This window comes from Triticum urartu, chromosome 7A, assembly GCF_056163025.1.
Source record: "Triticum urartu cultivar PI428250 chromosome 7A, HENAU_Tu73, whole genome shotgun sequence".
Taxonomy (NCBI): domain Eukaryota; kingdom Viridiplantae; phylum Streptophyta; class Magnoliopsida; order Poales; family Poaceae; genus Triticum; species Triticum urartu.
Genome location: NC_141879.1, coordinates 11,130,846 through 11,156,444, shown reverse-complemented (window position 1 = coordinate 11,156,444; position 25,599 = coordinate 11,130,846). Strand labels below are relative to the sequence as shown.

The following is a 25,599-nucleotide window of genomic DNA, read 5'->3' as shown; positions in this document are numbered from 1 at the left end:
GTGATGCAAAATGGGTCGGTTGCTGGTGGCAGACCTCCTCAAGTGTAACTACGAAAATGATGCCGCGGAAACCCTGGGACTCAAGTCGAGTCACTAATCCGCCTTGGTTTATGTAATGAGACTCATACAGAACTAATCATGCTGCAGTTCTATATTGTTTCCATTTTTGTGAAGCATGTTTTTTTAGCTAATTCTGTGAAGCAAGTACATTGTACTATTTTTTTAGCACTAGTGAATTGTGCTAATTACAAGTAATTCAAAAACCCACATTAATTTCAATACCAACACATTTTTTTGAGCTACCAAAGCCTTGTCCGCATGGCCACGTTCATGAACCCAAAATGAGAAAGGCCTAATTAAGCTGCCAAAGCCCACTCTAATCTCAGTCCCAGCTCCAGCAGAAAGCACAACACGCCACCTTCCACCAGGAAGCACATCACCCCACCTTGTTTAGTCCCACCTCGCCAACCGAGGACGCATTTGACCAGCTTAAATAGTAGTCTCCACTTACTTCATTCGCCGAGCTCAGTTGCGAGAGCTTGTAACCCGAGTGGGGGCATTAAAGTGATGTGGACGCTGTTGTAGAGCTACGGGCCTGGTCTGGATATGCTACTGCTGGCCCGCCCGTTCCAAGTTGCGTAGTGGACCGGCTAGGGCCTATGCGAAAGCTGGTCCTCACAGTCCATAATGTGGCAGGCATAGCGTGAGGCTGGCTTCATAGAGCAACGACAACTGCCCACTTCCAACGGTGGAAGGATAACGAGCCGCTGCATTCTTAGGCCGCTTGGGCCTCGCAGCCTACTCCAACGAACCATCATTTTTTTCTTTTCTTTTGACTATTGACTACAAATTTCCATTATGGTTCTTTTTGGACTATCAAGGAGATGATACCGTGGTCGAGTAGACTACTCCCGTGAACCATCATTTTCCCCTTTTTCTTTTGACTAGTCACTACAAATTGTCATTATGGTTTTTTGGACTATCAAGGAGATGGTGCCCAGCTCGAGTAGGCCGTTTGGTCCTTGCAGCCTACTCCAGCGAACCATAATTTTTTCCTTTTCTTTTGACTATTGACTAGAAGTTGCCATTATAGTTCTTTTAGGATTATCAAGGGGATGGTGCCGAGGTCGAGTAGGCCAGGCCTCGCAGTCTACTCCAGCGAACCATCATTTTTTTCTTTCCTTTTGACTATTGACTACAAAGTGCCATTGTCGGTGTCAAAACCGGTGGATCTCGGGTAGGTGGTCCCGAACTATGCGTCTAAGGCGGATGGTAACATGAGGCAGGGGACACGATGTTTACCTAGGTTCGGGCCCTCTTGATGAAGGTAAAACCCTACGTCCTGCTTGATTTATTCTTGATGATATGAGTATTACAAGAGTTGATCTACCACGAGATCGAAGAGGCTAAACCCTAGAAGCTAGCCTATGGTATGATTGTATGTTTTCCTACGGACTAAAACCCTCCGGTTTATATAGACACCGGAAAGGGCTAGGGCTACACAAGGTCGGTTACAAAGGAGGAGATACACATATCCATATTGCCTAGCTTGCCTTCCACGCTAAGTAGAGTCCCATCCAGACACGAGACGAAGTCTTCAATCTTGTATCTTCATAGTCTAACAGTCCAGCCAAAGGATATAGTCCGGCTGTCCGGAGACCCCAAAATCCAGGACTCCCTTTGTAGCCCCTGAACCAGGCTTCAATGACGATGAGTCCGGCACACAGTGTTGTCTTCGGCATTGCAAGGCGGGTTCCTCCTCTGATCACATCACAGAAGAACTTGAATACAAGGATAGTGTCCGACCCTGCAAAATAAGTTCCACATACCACCGTAGAGAGAATAATATTTCCACAAATCTTAATCTGCTAACACATTTTGGCAACATGACATCATGCCATGGCTCGATGATTATTCGAACTGTTTTTCTTTAACCAGCTCCACACATAACGGGAGGCGGTTTCTTGACACGTCTTGTCAAAGCAGAGATCGTGTTCCCCTAATTACGGGATTCTCATCAATACGGTCGTGGGTAACCCAACCGTGTCTAGGACTCCTAGATTATAGGCGAGTCCCAAACGGCTACGGAGAGGACGCTTGATATTCACCCTCTTTATAAAGGGACAATGCTTTTACTTTTTCCCTCCCATGCTCAATCGAATCCTTCCCCCGCCCCGAGTTCTAACACCCAAAGCCCAGGTCAGGTGCTTCGGACCTTCAATCATGTCCGGATCTAGCCTTCAAGGCCGGTGGATGCCCTCCGTTACGGAAGAGGATATCAAGAAGTTGAGGGAGGCCAGATACCTGACCGCCGAGGTTTCGCATTGGCTGCCTGCCCGAGGGCAGGTCGTCCCTACTGCTGAACCCAACGAAGACGTCGTGTTCATCTCCCATTTCCTCCGAGGACTAGGCCTCCCTCTGGATCCCTTCGTAAGGGGTTTGATGTTCTATTATGGGCTTGATTTCCACGATCTAGCCCCGGATTCCTTTCTCCACATCTTGGCATTTATTGTCGTGTGTGAGGCCTTCCTCCGCATTACCCCTCACTTCGGCCTGTGGCTCAAGACCTTTGACGTGAAGCGGAAGATGGTCGAAGGGCAGTATGCAGTGTGCGGAGGCGCATTAATAAGAAAGATAGCAGTAGATCCGTGGCCAAAAGGTTCCTTTCCAGAGGTGTCCGGATTAAGGCAACGGGAGTGGTTCTACATCACCGCTCCCAGAGTGCCAAGTGGGTGGCTTCCCCCGCCTTTCGCTCGGGCCCTCCACCACAACTGATGTCATGGATCAGCAGGGGGCTGAGCTGGGGTCCAGCCAAGGATGTGCCCATATTGCAGAGCCGCATCCGAGATCTCTTCGAGGGAGATTTTAGTTTGATTATGGTAATGCAAGTCGTGCTGGTTCGACGAATCCAGCCATGCAAACGTCAACCCCTCCGCATGTGGGAGTTCAACCCAGAAGGACCGCGCACTATTCAGAATTTGCTCGGCCTGACGCACGAGGAGATGTATAAATCATTCTTCGGACCCCAAATAGAGTGTCCGGATACTACCGAGGACGTGGGCCTAAGCAGCAACCGTACCGCCGACCAAGTAAGTAATCCTCTAGCCGAACACACCGTCTTTCATTTATCATGACGTCATTATGAGAAATTGCTCTTTGACCAGGACTGGCTGACAAAGGCGAAGATGATTCGGTGTTCGGCCCCCCTTCTTGAGGGTTTGGAAAATCCGGTAATGGAAAAGATGCTCGAGCTAGCACCTTGCCGGGAGCCCTCAAAGGAAGATAAAGGGGGGAATAAAGAGGGCAAAAGCGGGCCTCCACCACTACCTATTCCGACCGAGGGAAGGGGTGTCTCCGTGAGGGTGAATAACTAAGGGGGGGGAATCTGACATTCTCTCACCCCGGGGAAGGAAGAGGACTACCTCTGAAGATCCGAAAACCAAGGTTTCCAAACAGGAGAAGAAATCTCCACTAGAGGGTCCTGCCTTGGAGGGTGCTCTTGCCGCACAAAGTCCGCGCGGGGATCTACCCTCTAACGAGCTGTAAGTCATCAAAAAGTACTTTAATAGTGAAGATATACTACCTTATCTCTGAGGAAAATAATCGAAGCATTTATCTTGCAGTTCGGATCTTAGACCTTCTCAGCAGAGCTCGTCTTCGGGGGATCTTCTTCCGGAGATGAGGGAGAGCGAAATGCCTCCCCCGGACTCCCCCGCTCAAGAAGCGGGCGACCTTGAAGTGTCATCATGGAGGGCCTCTCTGGATCCGGTGAGGCCAGAAGATAATCCTATAGTCACCCGAAGTCCCTAGCGTCCGGCTCTCGAAGAGAGCAAACAAAAGAGTCCGGCACCGTCTGGTATGCGGTCGGACGTACTGAGGGAGCTGTTGGAGCGAGCGGCCATCTCAGAACAACACCGTACGTTGATGGGTACGATGATGGAAAGAATTTCGTCCACCGAAAGCGGACTGCATGAAGCCTTTATGAGTCTACTGACGAGCTTTGAGGTACGTGAAATGATATACTTTTTGATAGTATCGCACATTTTTAGGTGTGCCTTGTGTACATAGTAGCCCTTGAGACTCTGGTTGCCGTCGAGAACGGCGGCGGACAGAGGATCGTAGTCCCAGGTAATAACCAAACCGCCTTTATGTGCAGGTGGTGGAAGCTCCGGTGGCTAGCCGGACTAATGAGTTTGCCGAACTAAAGCGGCAACTGGATGCGGCAGATGCCGACATCGAGCTTGTTAACAAGCGGCTTGACGAGGCACAGGGTAAGTAATGTTTAGTAAGAGCAGCATGATGCCAGTATCTTTAATATGTTGTGACTGCAGATGGAGCTGCCACAGTGGAGACCCTTCGGGCGGAACTTGCCCGAGCCAAAGAACAAGCAAGGAGTAGTAATGCGGCTGCTTTCAAGGCGGCCGAAGAGTTGAGAGCCGAGAAGGCCGCGCATTGTGAGAGCAAAGAGAAGATGGCCAAGATGGCTGTAAAGTTAAAAGACATTGCCGACCGTTGCCAGTTCCTTGAAGAAGAAAACCGAGTGAAGGGGACGGACCTTAAAAAGGCCACGATGGCGACCAAAGACACCCGCTCTGCTATGAGGGCGAAGAAGGAGGAGCTGCGTGAAGACGGGGATATTGCGGCTGGGAAGCCCTTTATGCTGCGGAGGAAGTTCGGAGATCCGTGGTATGCCCCTCTGGATCGGCTGTGGAGTTCGGCAGACGCATATATGGACTTGGCGGCGAGCGCTGTCGATGCGGCCGAATACTTCCGAGATCAAACAGATCGTGAAGTGGACAGGCTGTTCTGGTCGCAATTTAACATTCCAGAGCGTCCGCTTCCCTTGACTGATCAGCTAGCCGAATGGGCCGAACTCAATAGATTGTCCGGACTCGCCACGAGGTCTGTTGTAGATCATCTGTGGCCGGAAAAGCCGAAGCCGAACGGCTATTTCAGCTTAGTGCATCAGTTCCTTGGTGCGGTGCCGCGCATCAATGCGATGAAGAGGTCGGCGTGCATAGAAGGCTCGCGGATGGCCCTTGCCCGTGTCAAAGCATACTGGGCGGAGATGGATGCTACCACTGTTGCGGCGCAGGGTTCAGCCATAGGCCGAGTGGCTGCCGAGCACTATTTTGAAGAAGTTCTTGAGGGTGCTCGTTTGATAGAGGCCCAGTGCTCGAAGAATATTATGTTTGAGTGACATGTATTCCCATTGTAAACACAATGTTTTTTATGAAATTTATTAAGGCTGTATTTATACTTTTGCCTGAAAGTAATATGATGCCTCATGTGCGGCCGTTTATGTATATATGTATATAACCTGAAAGATTGCAGTCGTCGGCTTCAACCCCCACACATATAATGCGGAGGTGCTCGCAGAAGACGCGTGTTCACACTTAACCCAACGTCTTGGTCCTATTAAGGAGGTGATAGCGCAGCGAACGAGGCAACCGGACTATAATGCTTTAACACTTTCACTTAGCCATAGGATTTTGACGGTGGGGCTACTATATAGCCCCTGGTGGCTCCGCACTCTCCCAAATTTGGGGTGCGTATATGCCTGACCGGGAAACGACCCTTCGTTAAGACGGAGGAATTCTAACATTCCGATAGGTCATCGAGTGGTTGACCAGTCTCACGCTATATCATGACAGTCAGTTTTCGGCTTTCTCTACTGAGGTGCTCGTCCGGATGACCCGGGGCATAATTGCAGTAGTTCTCCTGGTGCCTCCCTAGCCGATAGAGCGGAACGTAAGACAACAAAACACAGGAGCCAGGCAAACCCAACATTTGACCAAATACATGACTCGGAGCTGATGCATATAAGGCCAAACTCGCGACACCGAACACTCCCTAAGGTATTCGGTCTTTATGGTATAAACCGGGCCTAAATAGTGTCCTTTGTAAGAAGCCCTTGGTGTCCAGGTACGTGCATTATTCTGACGTGGCCACATGCCAAGACGTCAGCATCCTTCTCAATTGTACTGAGAATCCGAGGGATGTGTATCAACAAGAGACAGTAAAAAAGGTTTACGCAGGGTCCTAATCTAAAAAGAATCCCTGGAACGGGTCCCTGCTGCACATCTGCGCCTGTGTCTCCGTTGTGCCGTATCCTGGATGGGTGTAGCATGATGGTCATCTGTAAAAGAGAGAAACTTAGGTGAAAAGTTGTCGTGCAAAAAGGTAGGTTTAAAGAAACCATGTACAATTCAAGATGAGTAAAAATTGCCACTTGTCTGCGCGCGTTGAGCCCCTTGTATTTGTAATAGGGGTGTGGCCGTCAAACATATATGAATTACATATAGCTACGCCAGATTCGTCTAACCGTGTCCGTGGTCTTGACGACCTATCAAATGCTTTAGTTGGTGAGGCAGTTTTTAGTGTGCGGCTGCCAAGGCAGTCGCACTCTCTTCGGCGCGCAAGGATCGCTCAATATTTCCATTCACTGTAATGATGCCACGTGGACTGGGCATCTTAAGCTCCAGGGAAGTGTAATGCGGTATTGCATTAAAGCGAGCGAAAGCTTCACGTCCAAGTAGTGCTTGATAGCCACTTTGGAACAGAGCAATGTGGAATGTTAAATTTTCGCTACGGAAGTTATCGGGGAAGCCGAATATAACCTCTAGTAGCAGGGAGCCCATGCAGTGAGCCCCTGGGCCTGGCGTTACTCCTTTAAAGGTAGTATTGCTGTGGCAAATTTTCGTTGGGTCTATCCCCATTTTGCGGATTGTGTCCTGATATATCAGGTTTAGACTGCTGCCACCGTCCATCAGGACTCGTGTGAAATGGTATCCGTCAGTTATTGGGTCTAATACCAAGGCAGCCCATCCTGCACGCCGGATACTTGCTGAGTAATCCCGATGGTCGAAAGTGATCGGTTGAGACGACCAGTGGCAGGACTCCGCGGTGATAGGCCCTTGGGCATATTACTATGGGAGTGCCGCTTTGTTTCTCCCCTTGATCACGTGTAACACGTTCACTGTTTTGACTTCTGGTGGGAATTTCTTTTGTTCCCCAGTGTCTTTCTTGAGAGGCTCATCCTCGTCTTCGCTTGGTGTATCCTCCCCCTTGTGTATGGCGTTGAGCTTGCCGGACTGCTTGAAGACCCAACATTCTCTGTGGGTATGATTTGCATGTTTATCGGGGTGCTATGGATCTGACATATTTGGTCCAGAATTTTGTTTAGGATGAAAAGTTCATCTCTGGCGCCTTTAGAGGGCGACTTTTGCTGACCTGGTCGAGACCTTCTGAATCCGGCTTTTACCACCGTGCTCTTCGGGCTGTCTTCTTTATTCCGGCGCTTATTATTTTTGCTGCGTCGTGATTTCCCATTTCCATCTCTAACTTCGGATGTACTTGGGTCGCTGGTGCTGCATCTGGCCAGCCAGCTGTCCTCACCCACGCAAAAGCGGGTCATGAGGCTTGTTAATGCTGCCATTGTTCTCGGCTTTTCTTGGACGAGGTGTCTGGCAAGCCATTCGTCGCGGACGTTGTGCTTAAAAGCTGCCAAGGCTTCGGCGTCCGGACAGTCGACTATTTGGTTCTTTTTAGTAAGAAACCTGTTCCAAAGCATTCGGGCTGACTCTCTGGGCTGTTGAGTTATATGACTCAAATCGTCCGCGTCCGGGGGTCGGACATAAGTCCCTTGAAAATTTGCCCGAAAAGCATCTTCAAGCTCTTCCCAGCTTCCAATGGAGCTTTCAGGGAGACTTTTAAGCCAGTGCCAAGCTGGCCCTTTGAGTTTGAGGGGTAAATACTTGATGGCGTGGAGATCGTGTCCTTGAGCCATATGGATATGGAGGATATAGTCCTCAATCCAGACCCCAGGGTCTGTTGTTCCGTCGTATGCCTCTATGTTTACGGGTTTGAATCCCTCTGAAAATTCATGGTCCAGCACCTCATCGGTGAAACATAGGGGGTGTGCGGCACCCCTGTATTTGGGCGTACCGCATTGTTTGGATGTTTGTTGTGTTGTATTTCATGCTGGAGCGTGCTTGCGTGGTCCGTAGATGGATCTGGTTGCGCCGTCCTTTTGATGCGAGCCCTCGCGTGGATCGCGTACTGGCTTGTGTGCGGCATCGGTTGCCACATTATGTTGGCCGTGAGGTCGTCTATCCGGCCAGATGGCCGTTTTAATTTTTGGTTGCAGGGGATCTAAGGCCTCCTCATCGAATTCAGGTAGCAACTTCCTCTTTGGGTAGCTCTTGGTGGGGCGATTACCGCCGTACTTTGCTGCTGTGTTGAGTACTTTACTCCATCTGATTCGGAGTGTGTCTTGCGCAGCCTTGAGTCTTTGCTTCTGCTTTTTTAGACTCCTCGCGGTGGCAACAAGCCTTTGACGGGTATTATGTTGCTCCGGGTGTCTGTCTGGTGTGATGTCGTCCGGACAATTATCTTTGACAGAGTCGGGTTGTTCAGTTTGATTCTCCGTGTTGCCGTGGTCCGGCGATGGTTCACCCTGCTCTAACGCTGGGTCTATATGATCGTCGTTTCTGCCGAGGCGTGATTTGGAGCGGCGCTTACACAGCCGCTTTGACTGCTTCTCGAGGGGACAACCCATCGTTGCGTTCTTCCGTTCCTCGTCGTCGTCGTCTTTTGGTGTGTCCACCATGTATACGTCATGTGATGAAGTGGGCGTCCAGTGCCCTGTCGGCAGTGGTTCCTGCTCGTCTCCTGCATCATCGTCCATACCGTTGATGTCTTCGGAGTCGGAGTCGAGCATGTCGGTTAAGTCATTGACAGTGGCTACTGATATGTCTCCGTCGTATCTACTTTTCCAAACACTTTTGCCCTTGTTTTGGACTCTAACTTGTATGATTTAAATGGAACTAACCCAGACTGACGCTGTTTTCAGCAGAATTGCCATGATGTTGTTTTATGTGCAGAAAACAAATATTCTCGGAATGACCTGAAACTCCACGGAACATCTTAGAAAAAACAATAAAAAATCCTCGCTAAAGATGAAGACCAGGGGGCCCACACCCTTCTCACGAGGGTGGGGGCGCCCCCCCTAGGGCGCGCCCCCTACCTCATGGGCCCCCTGTTGCGTCTCCGACTCCAACTCCACCTTCATATATTGAGTTTCGATGAGAAAAAAATAAGAGAGAAGAAATCATCCCGTTTTACGATACAGAGCCGCCGCCAAGCCCTAAAACCTCTCGGGAGGGCTGATTTGGAGTCCGTTCGGGGCTCTGGAGAGGGGGATTCGTCGCCGTCGTCATCAGCAACCATCCTCCATCACCAATTTCATGATGCTCACCGCCGTGCGTGAGTAATTCCATCGTAGGCTTGCTGGACGGTGATGGGTTGGATGAGATTTATCATGTAATCGAGTTAGTTTTGTTAGGGTTTGATCCCTAGTATCCATTATGTTCTGAGATTGATGTTGCTATGACTTTGCTATGCTTAATGCTTGTCACTAGGGCCCGAGTGCCATGATTTCAGATCTGAACCTATTATGTTTTCATGAATATATGTGAGTTCTTGATCCTATCTTGCAGGTCTATAGTCACCTACTATGTGTTATGATCCGGCAACCCCGAAGTGACAATAATCGGGACCACTCCCGGTGATGACCTTAGTTTGAGGAGTTCATGTATTCACTATGTGCTAATGCTTTGTTCCGGTTCTCTATTAAAAGGAGGCCTTAATATCCCTTAGTTTCCAATAGGACCCCGCTGCCACGGGAGGGTAGGATAAAAGATATCATGCAAGTTCTTTTCCATAAGCACGTATGACTATATACGGAATACATGCCTACATTACATTGATGAATTGGAGCTAGTTCTGTGTCACCCTATGTTATGACTGTTACATGATGAACCGCATCCGACATAATTATCCATCACTGATCCGGTGCCTACGAGTTTTCCATATACTGGTTCTCGCTTATTTACTTTCCCGCTGCTACTGTTATAATCACTACAAAATACCAAAAACATTACTTTTGTTGTCTTTACTTTTGTTGCTGCTACCACTATCATATTACTGTGCTACTAAACACTTTGCTGTAGATACTAAGTTTCCAGGTGTGGTTGAATTGACAACTCAGCTGCTAATACTTGAGAATATTCTTTGGCTCCGCTTGTGTCGAATCAATAAATTTGGGTTGAATACTCTACCCTCGAAAGCTGTTGCGATCCCCTATACTTGTGGGTTATCAAGACTAATTTCTAGCGCCATTGCCGGGGAGCATAGCTCTATTCTTTGAGTCACTTGGGATTTATATCTGCTGGACACTATGAAGAACTTGAGAGATCTAAAAACCAAGATCTATCCCTCAACTACGAGGGGAGGTAAGGAACTGCCATCTAGCTCTGCACTTGATTCACCTTCTGTTATGAGTAAGTTAGCGACACCTACATCTGCTTCTGCTATTCGTTCTGATATGTCGCATGTTATTGATGATGCCACTTCTACTATGCATGATACTTATGATGAAACTGCTTCTATGCCTGATACTACTGTGCCCCTTAGTGAATTTCTTGATGAACAAATTGCTAGGGCTAGAGAAAAAGAAATTATTGAATCTGAATACAATGATGATAGTGATGATGAAAATATGCATGTTATTCCTGAGGGTTATCTTTTTGATATGGAATCTTCTGCCGCTATTTTTGCTTGCAAAGATAGATATGAGCTTAAGAGGTTATTAATTAAATGGAACAAAAATCACTTAGAGATAAAATGAGACCTGACCCTGCTTTTTCTACTTCACCTATATGTGTTCCTGATAAGGATTATGAATTCTCTGTTGATCCTGATATAATTACTTTGGTTGAATCTGATCCGTTTTATGGCTATGAATCTGAAATTGTTATGGCACATCTTACTAAGTTAAATGATATAGCTGCCCTGTTCACTAATGATGAGAGATCGCGTTACTTTTATATACTCAAAATATTTCCGTTCTCATTAAAGGGTGATGCTAAGATATGGTTTAATTCTCTTGATCCTAGTTGTGTGCGTAGTCCCCAGGATATGATTGATTACTTCTCTGCTAAATATTTCCCTGCTCATAAGAAACAAGCTGCTTTGAGGGAAATATACAACTTCGTGCAAATTAAAGAAGAGAGTCTCCCACAAGCTTGGGGGAGGCTTCTCAAGTTACTTAATGCTTTGCCTGATCATCCTCTTAAGAAACCTGAAATACTTGATATCTTTTATAATGGACTAACCGATGCTTCCAGAGATTACCTGGATAATTTTGCTGGTTCTCTTTTCAGGGAAAGAACACCGGATGAAGATGAAATTCTATTGAATAATATGTTGACAAATGAAAATAATTGGGCACCTCCTGAGCCAACTCCTGCTCCAATTACTGAACCTATTCCTAAACCAACTCCGAAGAAGAGAGGTGTTCTATTTCTCAGTCCCGAAGATATGCAAGAGGCAAAGAAATCTATGAAAGAAAAAGGTATTAAAGCTGAAGACGTTAAGAATTTACCTCCTATTGAAAAAATACATGGTCTTAATATACCGCCTGTCGAAGAAACATATGATCTTAATTCTTTATTTACTGAAGAACCTCCTGATCCCGATATCCTGACACAGGTAGTAAAGGTAAATTCTCTCTATAGATATGATAAAGTTGAAGTCCCTCCTACTAAAATTGCTAGTCAGTGCTTGGATGAGTTTGATAACTTTATGTATAAGCAAGACGACTTCAATGCTTATTTTGGTAGACAATTAAAAGAAAATGCTTATATGATTAGACGCTTGGGTGATTATATGGCTAATATTAAAGGTGAACTTAAACTTGTTAGAAAACATGCTTCTATGGTTACCACTCAAGTAGAACAAGTACTTAAGGCTCAAAAAGAAGTGCTTAATGAAATGAATAATAAGAAAAATGATTATGCTGTTAGAGTGGCTACTAGAACTGGTAGAATGACTTAGGAACCTTTGTATCCTGAAGGCCACCCTAAGAGAATCGAGCAAGATTCTCAAAGAAATAATATTGATGTTCCTAGTTCTTCTAAAAAGAAGAAGAAGAAAAATGATAGAACTGTGCAAACTTCTAGTGAACCTATTGCTGAACCACCTGATAATCCAAATGATATTTCTATGTCTGATGCTGAAACACAATCTGGTAATGAACATAAACCTAGTAAAAATATTAATGATGATGTTCATGATGATGCTCCACCTAGTAATGATAATGATGTAGTAATTGAACTTGCTGTTGATCTTGATAACCCACAATCAAAGAATCAACGTTATGATAAAAGAGACTTTGTTGCTAGGAAACATGGTAAAGAAAGGGAACCTTGGGTTCAGAAACCCATGCCTTTTCCTCCGAAACCATCCAAGAAAAAGGATGACGAGGATTTTGATCGCTTTGCTGAAATGATTAGGCCTATCTTTTTGCGTATGAGATTAACTGATGTGCTCAAAACAAATCCTTATGCTAAATATATGAAGGATATCATGACTAATAAAAGAAAGATACCGGAAGCTGAAATTTCCACCATGCTTGATAATTATACTTTTAAGGGTGGAATACCAAAGAAACTTGGAGACCCCAGAGTACCTACTATACCTTGCTCCATTAAAAGAAATTATATTAAAACTGCTTTATGTGATCTTGGAGCCGGTGTTAGTGTTATGTCTCTCTCTTTATATCGTAGACTTGACTTGAATAAGCTGACACCTACCGAAATATTTTTGCAAATGGCTGATAAATCAACTGCTATACAGGTGGCCATAGATTTTCATGTTCAGCGAGCTCATGTCGAACTGGACTATCAAGCTGTGGTACAGATGCTCAACGGCCCGAAAAGGAATTTGTCCGCCGTAGGACCTTGGTGCAGGATATAAAGAGGATGAATACGCTGGAGGATTCGAATGTGTCGTGGGTTCGACGCTCTGGGAATGTAGCCACTCACAAGCTTGCTAGAGTAGGTGCAGGAGATAATCATTCAGAGATTTGCGTGGATTCACCACCAGACTTTATTTTTTGGATGTAATTGCAGACGGGATCCCTAGTTTCGTTTAAATAAAGCGGCATAATTTCCAAAAAAAATAGCCCAGCGGCTTTACTTTCCCTATTAAAAAAAGAAAAAGAAAAAGAGCCCAGCGGCTTCCGGTTCCGGAGACATACTTGTCGTAGACATATACGAGGGGACGGGATGAGGTGGACACCCGTCCGCTGCTTCCAGAGACATCGCCGCGCTGCCAGCAACCGCCCTACACATCCGAGCCTGATCCGCCATCCATGGCGCTGCGCACCCTGATGGCGAGGGTGCGGACTTCCGCCGCTGCGCTCCGCCTGCAGACGCCGGCCGTCAGCTTCTCCCCTCTGCCCGGCGGCCGCCCCAACCTCCACTCCGCCGCCGCCGCCGCCCCCCGCCGCCCCCCGCCGGCCGGCGGCCGTCCCTGCTTCATCTCCACCAGGAATCTGGTACCTCACAACCCCTCCTCTCTGATACATGTTGCTAGTTCAATTTTGTTTGTTTTGACCCCTCAATCCTCATCTCTGCAGATCACACAATCCCTGCACAAACAAATCATGTCGGCCACTAGGTTCCAGGGATATGTTTGCTTGTCTCCTGGGTGTATTGATATTGAAACTACTCCCTCCGATTCGAATCAATTGACGCAGCCTCTATACAACATTGTATTGTACTCCTTCCGTCTCATTATGTAAGTCGTTTTTGCAAGCGATGCAGTATTGTATAAAGGCTGCGTCAATTAATTTTGATCATAGTGAGTATCATTATTGCTCAGTGTGGAGTTTATGTGGGCAGTAGATGGCTGGGCGTAAATAGATGCACGTGCAGCCATGTTTTTTCATATCTTCCATGATCTGCAGGGGCGCGCGGTTTGACCATGGGTAATGCAAGAGCTAAATTTTGTGTGTAAATCTCACACACATATCAAAAGTGAATAGGATAAATCTGGATACTAGCAGCGTTTTGGGTACGGCCCGAGAAAACTGGTTACCGGGTGGATACCACGTTTCCCAGTACCCCACGAGAAATCAACTTCCCAAGCAAAAAATTCTGAAATTTTGAATTTGAGTGAATTTTGAATGAATTTTTGACGGATTTTGTTCAGATTAAAAAAAGCAAAGAAATTCGTCCAAAATTTTCTCAGAATTTCATGGTAACCGTGGTAACCGAGTTTCTCGGTGACCCACGAGAAAAAAGTGCTCCTCAGTAGCCAAAACCTTGGATACTAGTACCCTAGTGATTTATAATCTTTACAAACATAAAACTGCTATAGTTTTGTAATCTTTGGGGCACTCCTGGTATGTAAACATTGCCACCAGTCTTCTTATGTTAAATTCTAGAAAATGCTCACCTTTTATTGAAACCAACCCTAAGATTCTAGGCATTGCTCTAGATAAAGACCTTCGTGAAATATTCTAGACCTGTTGTATCAAACCACATTTAAAGGCCAGGCTGGTTGAAACGGCAGCTTATATAGACATTGAATATGCTACACGGCTTTTTTAGTAGAAATATGTTTACCTCCTGCCCATTACAAATTGTAGCACAAAGCATCTAGGTTGAACAAGCATAGATTACTCAAATCTTCCCCTTTCTGCCGCTTCCTTGGTTGATTGTTGGGATTTCGAATTTTAGATCTTAGACGAATGATCTTTTTAGATGTTTATTTTTCGTTGTGCAAGTATATATATAATTATATTGCGTGTTCTTAAATAGTGTGCATTCTCCTTTATCTTGTAAACACTAAATGGTGGGGTAATCTTTGTTATTTGGACATTGATCCTAACTATAGAATCATTTTTGAGCAACTTTTGTAAAGTGGACACAAGTACAAGCATGCCATAGAAAGGAGGTGGGATTTCTTAATTTACCAGATCCCTTACATTATTTTTTTTTCCTATTTTTATTGTAGCGCACAAGAATTAACTTGGAATCAGCTAGCAAAGAGGAGCTCGAACGTGAGGCAAGCTTCTTAAGGGAACAGATCAATGAGTTTGTGGACCGTATTCAGTATGATTTTATTTCCCTTTTCTAATGCTTATCAATACTAGTTTGTTTCTATCATTTAAATAATCATATAACTATACATGTTTTTCTGAAGGAAGGAGAAGGAGAGGTCTGATATAATCAAGAAGGATCTTTGGGCTTCTCTCAAGCGTATGGCCTATTGTGCTGCTGTGGTGAAAGTCATAACGCTTGTCATTCCTTATAAACAAGCGGAAGAAGATGAGGTGATGGATATGAACTAGCAGAACAAGCCGAGTTGATGAACTAGTGGAACAAGCTGAGACGTCTTGTCATCAGCTTGCTGTGAGCTCTTAACGAGTAGCAGGTTATATTAGGGAACTCATGTATCAATATGCCTATCAGCCATGTGTCAGCACTTCACTATGTTATAGAACTCCGAGCTGTTTGTATGGGTGTTCGTCTTTTATCAGCTAGTTGTGAGCTCTGAATGAGTAGTAGGTTATGTTAGGGAACTCATGTATTGATATGCGTATCAGCTGTGTATGAGTGTAGCGAGCTATGACTATATATGGATATTTGTTTGAGGAATTGACAATGCTTGAATATATATTAAGAAGGGAGAAACGTAGAAAAGTTGCTACAAAGTTTTACAAGGCAGAACAGTACACACGAGTACAAATTGATTCGGGTTTGGAAGTGGGTAGTTTACAGCACACAAATATTAGTAGTACAAATTTGGGTTTGGAGGTGGGTAGTTCTCGTCACTCCAGCCAGCCATCGTGTGCAACGCAGCGACCTTTCCCACGCGACGAGCCGCAGTTGGCCGGCATGGACCACGAACTTCTGCTTGCACCAGATGCAACGTTCACGTTGCATCAGCTGTGTCGCCGGTCATCTGAAAGCAAGTTCACGTTGCATCAGCTGTGTCGCCGGTCATCTGAAAGCAAAACGCCGGCGAACTTATCAGCATTGGACACGGCTGCAGCACCCAGGGGCGCAGCCAGGATTTGAGTATAGGGGGGCCAAGTCAACTACAGCTAAAAAAGTGTCCAATGCAAAAAAAACATATAGAAAAAGGTTCGCTTCAGCGATAATATTAGTTTAAATTTACCTTTAAGATTAAGTTTCTCTTCAATTGCTGAACTGCAATCTCGAATTAGTTTTTTCTTTTTGCGGGTAAAATTTGCATCAAAAACAGGAACATTACAAGATAATTTGCATCACAATCATGATAATTTCTATGACTACCAATAGATATCAACTCTTCATAAAATCACAGCGTCACAAGTCACACAACCAGAACAACAAAAAACTGATGTATAAATTCGACACTGATACAATGAGAATTTAGAGTTGGAAAGTTTAGTAGATAGTGTTGAACTTTGGCTAGTTCGTCGATTGGGGCCGTAAGAATTGACAAGTCGAGCAGGATGATGAGTCGCGCCACCGCCCTATACGAATCAGATCGGGCCGCCGCCCTACGAATCAGATCGGGTCAAGGAGAGCAGAGGCGATTGATAGCAAGGGCACAGAACGGCAACATGGAAATATCATAGCGTGCGTTCAAAAAATCGCAAAAATAAATGATCTCGAAAGGTTTCAAACTCATGTAGTTTCCGTAGCGTACGAGTTCTGCTAGACACTCGAACTACTTGCCACTAGTGTTAGGTAACAGCGCAAAATAATATAATAACAAAGCTGCCTCGCTATTTTATTGCACAAAACTGTACCAATTAATATTTTCTGAATTATTCGATGAAAAAAAATCATGAATTTGAAAAGGTTCATAGATTTCAAACAAAGGTCATCAATTTTCAAGAAAAGTTCAAAAACTTGAAAAACTTTCATCATTTTTCTAACAAAAAGTTCATTGATTTAAAAAAAGTTCATCAAATTTGAAAAAAGTTCATGGATTTTCAAAAGTAGTTCATCAATTTATTCACAAACTTGAAAAAAGTTCATCAATTTTCAAACAAAAAGTTCATCGGTTTAAAAAAAGTTTATCAAATTTGAAAAAAGTTCATCGAAATTGAAAAAGTTCACGGATTTTCAAAAACGAAATCATCAATTTTCTAGAAAATTTCACCAATTTTAAAAAAAGTTCATCGAAATTGAAAAATGATCATGAATTTTCGAAGAAAGTTCATCATTTTTTAAAAAGTTCATTGAATATGAAAAACAAGTTCATGATTTTTTAGAAAAGTTCACGAAAATTGAAAAAAGGCCATGCATTTTTTAAAACGTCTGTATTTGGAAGAAAAAGTTCACCGATTTACAATCACGCATTTAAAACAGAAAAAAACAAAAAACGAAAAATGAAAAAAGAAAAAAGGAAAAAAAAGAAAAAGAGAAAAGGGAAAAGAAAGAACAAGAAAGGTAGAAAGTTCATTTCTAATAGAACCCACTCGGGTGGCGTGGTGGTTGCTCATGTAATTTGCTCGGGGAGGTCGCGGGTTCGAATCAAGACCACCGCAGTTTGCTTTGGGGTTCTTCTTTTTTAAACACAGAAGAAAAAACTTAGATGGGCCGGCCCAGCTGACGCGCCTGCAGGCGCCGGTTTGCAGAAACAACAGTAACCGGCCTAATTTTATGCGCACTAATCCCCCGTACGAGCTAATTACGGGAGAACACAGCGCACCGGCCTGGAGATTAGAGCCAATCTGGCCACTAGTGGGCTCCATTTTTTTTCTTTTTCCAAAATTAACGTTCAGAAAATAGGGGGGGCCAAGTACGTGAGAAGATGAGATCGTTAAGCTAATTCTATATTACCGCTCCATGTCCGCTCGATCATTGGGGGGGGGGGGGGGGGCTCGTCCCCCTAGCTCTGAAACCGGGTTCTTTCACTTCAATCTCTCTCATAATCAAGCTGAGATATGATGCTGTTTCATCCTAGAATTTTGAGAAATCCCTTGTTGGCTGGGACGGACCCTTAGTATAAGATAAGTCAACACAACAGGTTGTGTCAGTTTCTCAAAAGACATGGGCTCGCCTTTCGGGGTGACTAGCTGCATTCATTGGTTTGCTTTCTTCCACCAACTTCACAACCATCCTTCGTTGATGACAGGCAAGCTCAACCACAGTTTCCGTAGTTTGGTTCAATTCATTCGGCATTTCCATTTCCAATTGGTAAGTTCTATTTTCTCCGACCCAAGGAAGAAGATCACAAGCGGGAGTCCCCTCTAGGAAGAGATGCTTTCCAAAGGCCGTACGCTACTGTTGAATGGCCAAATAGGGATTGAAACAGAGTAAATAACTAGAGTATCCCGTCGTAGTGGTAGCTGCATTTACGCGACCGGGTCCGAGCCACGGGACAAGACCAAATTGGATTGGATTTGTCACATCCGCGGATGGAAGACCGTAGATTTCTCACTTTCCCTACTCGGAGAGCACGTGTATGTAGTCCGCCTGTATCTACTTATTTATTCGGAGAGCGCCATTAATAGGATTCAGAAGTCGTACAAGCTATGGCGGAGCCGTTTACCAATGCACCCAGTTCTCCTCATATTTGATTCTTTTTTTGGTATCATTGGTTCCACGTACGTCTTTTGGGCGAGCTTTCTTCACTGTCATCAAAACCAACGCTCAAACCGAAGCTTTCCGAGCAGTTGTTTATTTCTCACTTTAGCTGCTGTCGTTTTCCTCTTCCGAATTAAGCGAGTGAAAAACAAGGGGATCAGAAGAACAAACAATAAGAATGAGGGATTGAAGTCCGTTTCCTTCGTATCGTATTTCAACGGATCGGGTAGTTCTAGTCTTTTTTGATTACTCCTTCCTTTTTCCCATCATTTGACATAACATAATTAAGAAACTGTTTGATGGTCAACGGAACGAGTAGAGAAGAAAAATGCCCTTATTCCAAAGGAAGTGAGTGCCAAAGCGAAAATAGAGTAAAGAACAAAAGAACGAAATGCAAGGGTTGCATCCGCTGTTTCAAGTCCGGACGGTTCCTCCGCTAGGTTATTGAGTTGGCTCCCCCGTTATTCTTCATCAGACAACGCACACTTAATGGAAAAACGAGGTATCTTTTTGGAAAACTTCTCTACTTACGACTTTGTTAGCGCTTTGAGGGCTTCACTATGTTCTCTGAAATCTTGTATAAATAAGAAAGAAGTCTTTCTCAGGAGATGACTCTGCTGATACCGAGTTTCAATGCAAAATGGCTCCCGCTTCTTCTGAAAGAAAACAGGGGAAAAATCAATATGGAGCCGTCAGAGGCTTATCTGGCCGATATGACTTCCTGAAATTCTTTCCAGATAAAAACCTAAAATGGAGGGGTTGGGGCTTTGGCTCCAGGCTCAAACTCTATCTTGTGGTAGACTGCCCTCCTAGGGAGCGCTTGGGCAACTAACTTGTGGGGCATGACATCCCAAATTCATCATTTACATTAGGAATTTCCTGACAAAAAGTCTTATGTGTATTGGATCCGCTCTTCTGTTAGCATGAACACATGAATGAGATTCTTCTTATTCTTCCTAACATGAAATTTTGCATAGAATGATTGTTCATGTTCACGCCGCTGAGGTTGTTCCCACCATTGAAGTAAGAGTCTGGGTGTGTTTTTCTTACTAATACGGAGAGGGTTCCGAATGATAAAAACCAATCCAAAACTTCTTCGTTTCGTTGGTAGAACCCACGCCAACTCTTTTCTCTAAATAATAGAGAGATCTTTTGATAGTCTCACTTCTATCAATGCAATGAAAGAACTATCCCTTCCTATTTGTTTGTCCTAATGAGACAAAAAAGAGCCTCCTTCTTTACCACTTTAGGGGATGGGGGTGAAGGGGGGTTTACATACAACCGGGGCAAAGTGGTTTATGATTGAATCTCAGAGGCATTCTTATCATTTGGTAGATCCAAGTCCATGGCCTATTTCGGGTTCACTCGGAGCTTTGGCAACCACCGTAGGAGGTGTGATGTACATGCACTCATTTCAAGGGGGTGCAACACTTCTCAGTTTGGGCCTAATATTTCTCCTTTATACCATGTTCGTATGGTGGCGGGATGTTCTACGTGAATCCACGTTGGAAGGGCATCATACAAAAGCTGTACAATTAGGACCTCGATATGGTTCTATTCTCTTCATAGTCTCGGAGGTTATGTTCCTTTTTGCTTTTTTTTGGGCTTCTTCTCATTCTTCTTTGGCACCTACGGTAGAGATCGGAGGTATTTGGCCCCCAAAAGGGATTGGGGTTTTAGATCCTTGGGAAATCCCTCTTCTTAATACCCCTATTCTCCCTTCATCCGGAGCTGCCGTAACTTGGGCTCATCATGCTATACTCGCGGGGAAGGAAAAACGAGCAGTTTACGCTTTAGTAGCAACCGTTTCACTGGCTCTAGTATCCACTGGCTTTCAAGGAATGGAATATTACCAAGCACCCTCCACTATTTCGGATAGTATTTATGGTTCTACCTTTTTCTTAGCAACTGGCTTTCATGGTTTTCATGTGATTATAGGTACTCTTTTCTTGATCGTATGTGGTATTCGCCAATATCTTGGTCATCTGACCAAGAAGCATCACGTTGGCTTTGAAGCAGCTGCATGGTACTGGCATTTTGTAGACGTGGTTCGGTTATTCCCATTTGTCTCTATCTATTGGTGGGGAGGTATATGAAAGAAGGGAACGAATAAGTGGATTGAGGAATAAAAGCTCGAAGACAAAGAGAACTTCTCCGGGTACTCAAGATATTGTGTTTGGAGAGGTGTAGATTGTAGATTCCAGCCGAGAAGACCAGGAAAAGATAAGGATAAAGAATGTCATATATCTCAGGAGCTAGATCACTTCCCGATGAACAAGTCAGAATTGCCTCAACAAAAATGGATGGAATTGGACCGAAAAAAGCCATTCAGCTTCGTTATCGATTAGGTATCAGGTGCATAAAAAGGAAATCAAGTTTGGGAAATGCCACCAAGGAAATGATTTATGGACCATAGTCATTGCTAGATCTCTTATTGCTTTATTTTCCTGCATCCGGACAAGAAGATCTATTTCTCCCTTCGGGGTGACGCTAGCTGAACTTACTTAGAAATGGTCAATTTTGCCTGCCTTGGAGTAATGATTCCACCATTGGATCTTAGAAACGGAGAAGTCGAGGTCGAAGCCTATCATCAAGGCTATCTACAAATAAAGCATAATCGGAAATGAGCAAATACAAATAAACAAGATCCGGAAGAGTTTCCGCTTTCGCACGCACCTGGACCGCTGGATTATGTTGAAGAATAAGACCTCGCCATGGCAGACTCTAGCTTAAAGGTAATGAGCTGATGAAACCAGAGCAAGAGAGGCACCGAAGCAACTCGAGAGATACTTTCTTTGAAATCGGGATTTTGGGGGTCTCAATGGAAGGCAAGGTAGCGCTACTGAATCCCCGTCGTACTGAAGCTGCTCCTCTCGCTCTCGATAAAGACAAGGAGGTCATGAAGGAGCTGGAGGGGAAACGTGGGGAGGATGGGCTGGAACCTGAAAACGCTTGCTTGCGCCCCACCCCGGCCCTATCTTGCTCCAGCTTTACGGGGGTGATCGACGACGGCCACGCCGGGGAGATGAACGTCTCTTCAGGTATGAGATTATGTGGGAGACTTGAGCGCGTGTTGGACTCGCCCTACTATGGACATGAGATACATCTGGTCCCACTACCCCGTGTCATATTTAAAAGCTGGATCTTGTTGTTCATGGCCCCATTTCTCACTGCACTTAAAACAGAGCCCCCGGGTGTGTCGATATGTATGGAGGGCCGAATTCTTGTTGGCGTTGAGTGTACTAAGTCTAAGATCTGCTTACCCGTGTGTCCTAAGATACTGCTGCTTTCCTTGTAGCCATGTCTGAAGCAAACAGTGCCTGGGTAAGCTAGTTGATCCCACCCGAGAGCTCTAGCGATTCGTATAAGTGTTGGTTTGTCGACTAAGCAGTCGCCTTAGGAGCACGTCGTCAGTATCACACTTGTTATTCGCAAAATCTACCTTCCAAACGATTTCCAGAGGATCGAGCAAGAAAAGGAGATAGTCAATCTCTGTTTGAACCCGGTTGCTTTCTGCGCAGAGATGTTTGCTCGTGTCTGTCTTCCGGGTCATCTATAGAGGCTTCTGTTTGGATATAAAAACGGACGTATAGGTAGCTTTTAAGGTGATGTATCGTCTGCGGTTCTTCCCGCTGTACATCAATCGTTCACTAAATCGATGAGGAAGGTGAAAGTAGGGCCATCGACTGGGAAGCAAGCATGAAGGAAGAACTCTGGACTTTGGTTTCAAGCTGAACTATTTACTTCTTCTTAAACAATTTATTGCTTTCCATTCCACTGCTTCTGCACAAAGCCAACGAGCTTCAAACTTATTGCTACTTCCACTCCGTGAAGATTCTTGGTCGTCGTAGTAACACGTATCAAGCACCAGTTGAAAGACCCATTCTAGCTTAAAATCAGTCTTCTACACGATTCCTTATTTAGGAGCTTCCTGTGGTGAATTGGGATACCTAAGTATTTGAAAGCTACGGATACACCAAAAAGGTGGGCATATTGAGTCTCGAACTGCTTGCTTTATGCGGCTCAACTATTGCCAGTCAGTACGGATGCATTGGTACTCCGATCCGATATCATAACTTTATTCAATCTCATATCCAGATCCAGATTGGGAGCACGGTCGCGAGTCTGCACCTAAGGTGCCTCGCCTCTCGTGGGGAACGTATTGCATTTTATGCATTCTACCCCGCTTCAATGATTGCTATTGCCCCGCTTTTCTGACTCTTCTCTGCTTCTGAACTTGCCTGCTCTGTTTCTTCAGGTTCAGAGTTAACACCTTCAGGCGATCTTCCAAACTATAATTGTATTTGCCAACTGGAATTCGGGAAGTAGTAGCAACGACGAGATTTCTTGCATTTTAGTACTCGAAAGGATGGATAATTCAATACTGAACTGCCCGAATCAACCTGAATCAAAAAATGATTTCTCGAATTTTAGTATAGAAAGCAGATCGAAAACCCCTATTTAATTAGTTCTTTCGAGTCACTCACTGAAGAGGGAAAGAAAGATCAGGGGAAGAAGCGGGGTAGAGGAATTGGTCAACTCATCAGGCTCATGACCTGAAGACTGCAGGTTCGAATCCTGTCCCCGCCTTATCACACGTCAGACAGATACCCAGGATCCGAGTCCTGATCACCTGTTTTTTAATCCCTGTTGTTATGGAAAGTGTTGCTGTGTCAAATCGAGATTATGTGGGTGTTCAGCTTATTAAGCAATTCGTTCGTCCTCAATAGCTCAGTTCGGTAGAGCGATCGGCTGTTAACTGATTGGTCGTAGGTTCGAATCCTACTTGGGGAGATTTGATTCATTCTTTAATGTAAGAATAAAGAATGGAATTAAAGGGCTTGCTTTGACCCTTAGGAGTAGAGTAGGTAACCCGTTTGCTATCCTTATTTCTATTTCTATTGCATTTTCTATCTCATCGTATCACATTGTGTTCTACGATTCCACTTCGACAAAAGGAAAGAGCATACCTAAGTTCAATAGCTTTACGTCCGCTATCCCGATCATGATTTTCCTACCCTCAGGGGGAAAGTAAAGGCCCTTTCTTACTCGAAAGCCGTTCCAATCAAGGCAAGAGCCAGAAGTAGACCGACTTGTAGATCGGGTAGCAATAGGCTATGACATAGCTCACTTTACCAAGAACATAGGGCGTAAGATCAAGAGGTTCTTCCACCGAAAGATGGGGATCCTGTCTCTCCACAAGGGTTCCCTTTCTATCGAACTGGCCTTGGCGAGTCGCTTTAATTCCACTGGAGGGTTGTAGCTAGACCAATTCTCTACATTGTTATTATTGTCCTCCCGACCGATCGATCACATCCTAAACTCTGTATGTCAAGCTAAGAGTAACCATAGTCTCAGCAAATAGATAGTCTCCTTCCTTTGTTACCGGTCTTCTTATAATGCCGGGCCACGCCCAGAAGTTTCCCTAAGTGACATGGCTAATAGGAATATTACAGATTTACTCAGCGTCCATTTTTTATTCCCGTCCATATCTGTTACGGTTTGTTTCCTAGAGCAGCACTTAGGAGCAGTTGGAAAATAAACCACTTTCAACACCCGGGCGCTAAGAGACATAGGATCTTGTAGAATCCGCCAGGCTTGCCTAGCCAAGATAGCCAGATTCTCAATTTCAATGTCTCTAAATCCCATGCCTCCCTTATACTTCGGCATCGTCATCAAGTCCGACGAGACCCATGCCGTCTTCCTTCCTTTCTACTAAACAGAATTTGACCCTATTTCAGTACCACTTGATAAGCCCGGATCTGTCTGACCAATAGGAGATAGGCAGAAGAACAGCGCTAAGGATAGTTACTGAAAGGCAAGGCTTATATGAATGTGCTTTCTAACAGTCTTAGTCGATTGAAAGAAAGGATTGCTATCCAAGCACGATAATAAGAATATAGATAGAGCCTCTATAACTCGAGCAAATGCCATGAGTGAGACTCTAGGACTTTCAGCGTTCATCCTATTTATGATAAAGCGTGTACTGATGTAGTCGGCGAGCATCCCATGCTAGAGCAGAAGAGGTTCTTTCTAAATCGGAGTATCGGGACTCATTGAACTTCTTGCACATAAGATTCAAATTAGAGTGTTGAATTCAGATACCGTTTTTGGGAATACAGAATTCTCGACAAATTACGCCTCGAACTATATGTCCGAATTCCCCCTCAACGAATTATGTGGCACCCTTTAAGAGTATAAATCTCTTGCTTATAAATTCCAGGTGTAAAATAGCTCGTAAATTCATTAGGTAAAACATAGTTTTATAATATGCCCTCTTTCAGTATTGTATAAGGGGTAGTGTTACAGGTATAATCACGTTTGTAGTGATAAAGGTTGCAATCATGATTGCTAGTCCAATCGAAGCCATACGTTCTTTTTGAGCCAGATGCTCCATATCATATTGATTAACCTCAACTATTCGGTAAAAAGGTTCACAAGAAGGTTTATAATTGTTATAAACTATCTCCACGACATCTTCAGTCATCCAGTATGTGATTTTATTATAACCCTCTACTACGGAACTATAATGTTTGAATGGCTCGAACAAGTGGAGCTTCGTATCCTCTAGTGGTAGAGTAAGTGGATCTTGTGCACTAAATTTGTACCAAACAACTACCCCGATCCCTAATAAAACGAGGATATGGAAAGTGCAGAAACTACCCCCCTCGAATTTATGTGCATATGCCCTTGTTGTAACTTGAACTAATAGTCTTGTGTACCCTTCAGCAAATAGGGATTTCACCCCAGAACCATAATATGTGTTATGGATCTCATTCCACGACAGAGTTAACTTGTTTATACTCACTAAACCTAAAGAATTCATTATTCTATTCAAATTATTAACCGAATAATACCTATTTCTAATGGTAGACCACGGAATGGTCGAAGATGCAGGCCAATTTGCAAAAAAGGGCAGGGTTTTGTCAAACAATAACGATTTCTTAGGCGCCTTTACTATGCGAGTATTCGGTCTATCAAAAACAGTGTAATCAAAAGCACTTCCAGCTACGCGATGACTGATATCAAACCGGTATTTAGTAAAATACTCCCCTAAATACAGATAGATTATATAAGCTATCACGATTTCAGTTTCATATAGAGCAGCCCAACCTTGTATAGCACCTCCGAGAGCACACAATAAATCGATTAACGAAGCCCA

The 25,599-nt window shown here is 44.5% G+C and overlaps 1 protein-coding gene and 3 non-coding genes across 5 annotated transcripts; all 4 read left to right on the top strand.

The window, feature by feature from the left end:
* Positions 1-518: 518 nt before the first annotated feature.
* Positions 519-822, top strand: LOC147956909 (signal recognition particle RNA). The gene has a single exon (XR_015612440.1).
* Positions 823-13,102: 12,280 nt separating this feature from the next.
* Positions 13,103-15,509, top strand: LOC147956908 (uncharacterized). Of its 2 annotated transcripts, XM_087536988.1 has the most exons (4): positions 13,103-13,402; positions 13,484-13,644; positions 14,866-14,963; positions 15,055-15,509. In XM_087536988.1, the coding sequence occupies exons 1-3, from the start codon at positions 13,217-13,219 to the stop codon at positions 14,927-14,929; spliced, it is 411 nt and encodes a 136-aa protein (XP_087393114.1). In that variant the 5' UTR covers positions 13,103-13,216; the 3' UTR covers positions 14,930-14,963; positions 15,055-15,509. The 2 variants fall into 2 exon arrangements, with proteins under 2 accessions (XP_087393114.1, XP_087393113.1); XM_087536987.1 differs by lacking the exon at positions 13,484-13,644 and having other exon boundaries at positions 13,113-13,402.
* A 7,444-nt stretch (positions 15,510-22,953) lies between these two features.
* TRNAM-CAU (transfer RNA methionine (anticodon CAU)) lies at positions 22,954-23,027 on the top strand. Its single transcript has one exon. It is a non-coding gene; the product is annotated as a tRNA-Met (tRNA).
* Positions 23,028-23,157: 130 nt separating this feature from the next.
* Positions 23,158-23,231, top strand: TRNAN-GUU (transfer RNA asparagine (anticodon GUU)). The gene has a single exon. It is a non-coding gene; the product is annotated as a tRNA-Asn (tRNA).
* The last annotated feature ends 2,368 nt before the right edge of the window (positions 23,232-25,599 follow it).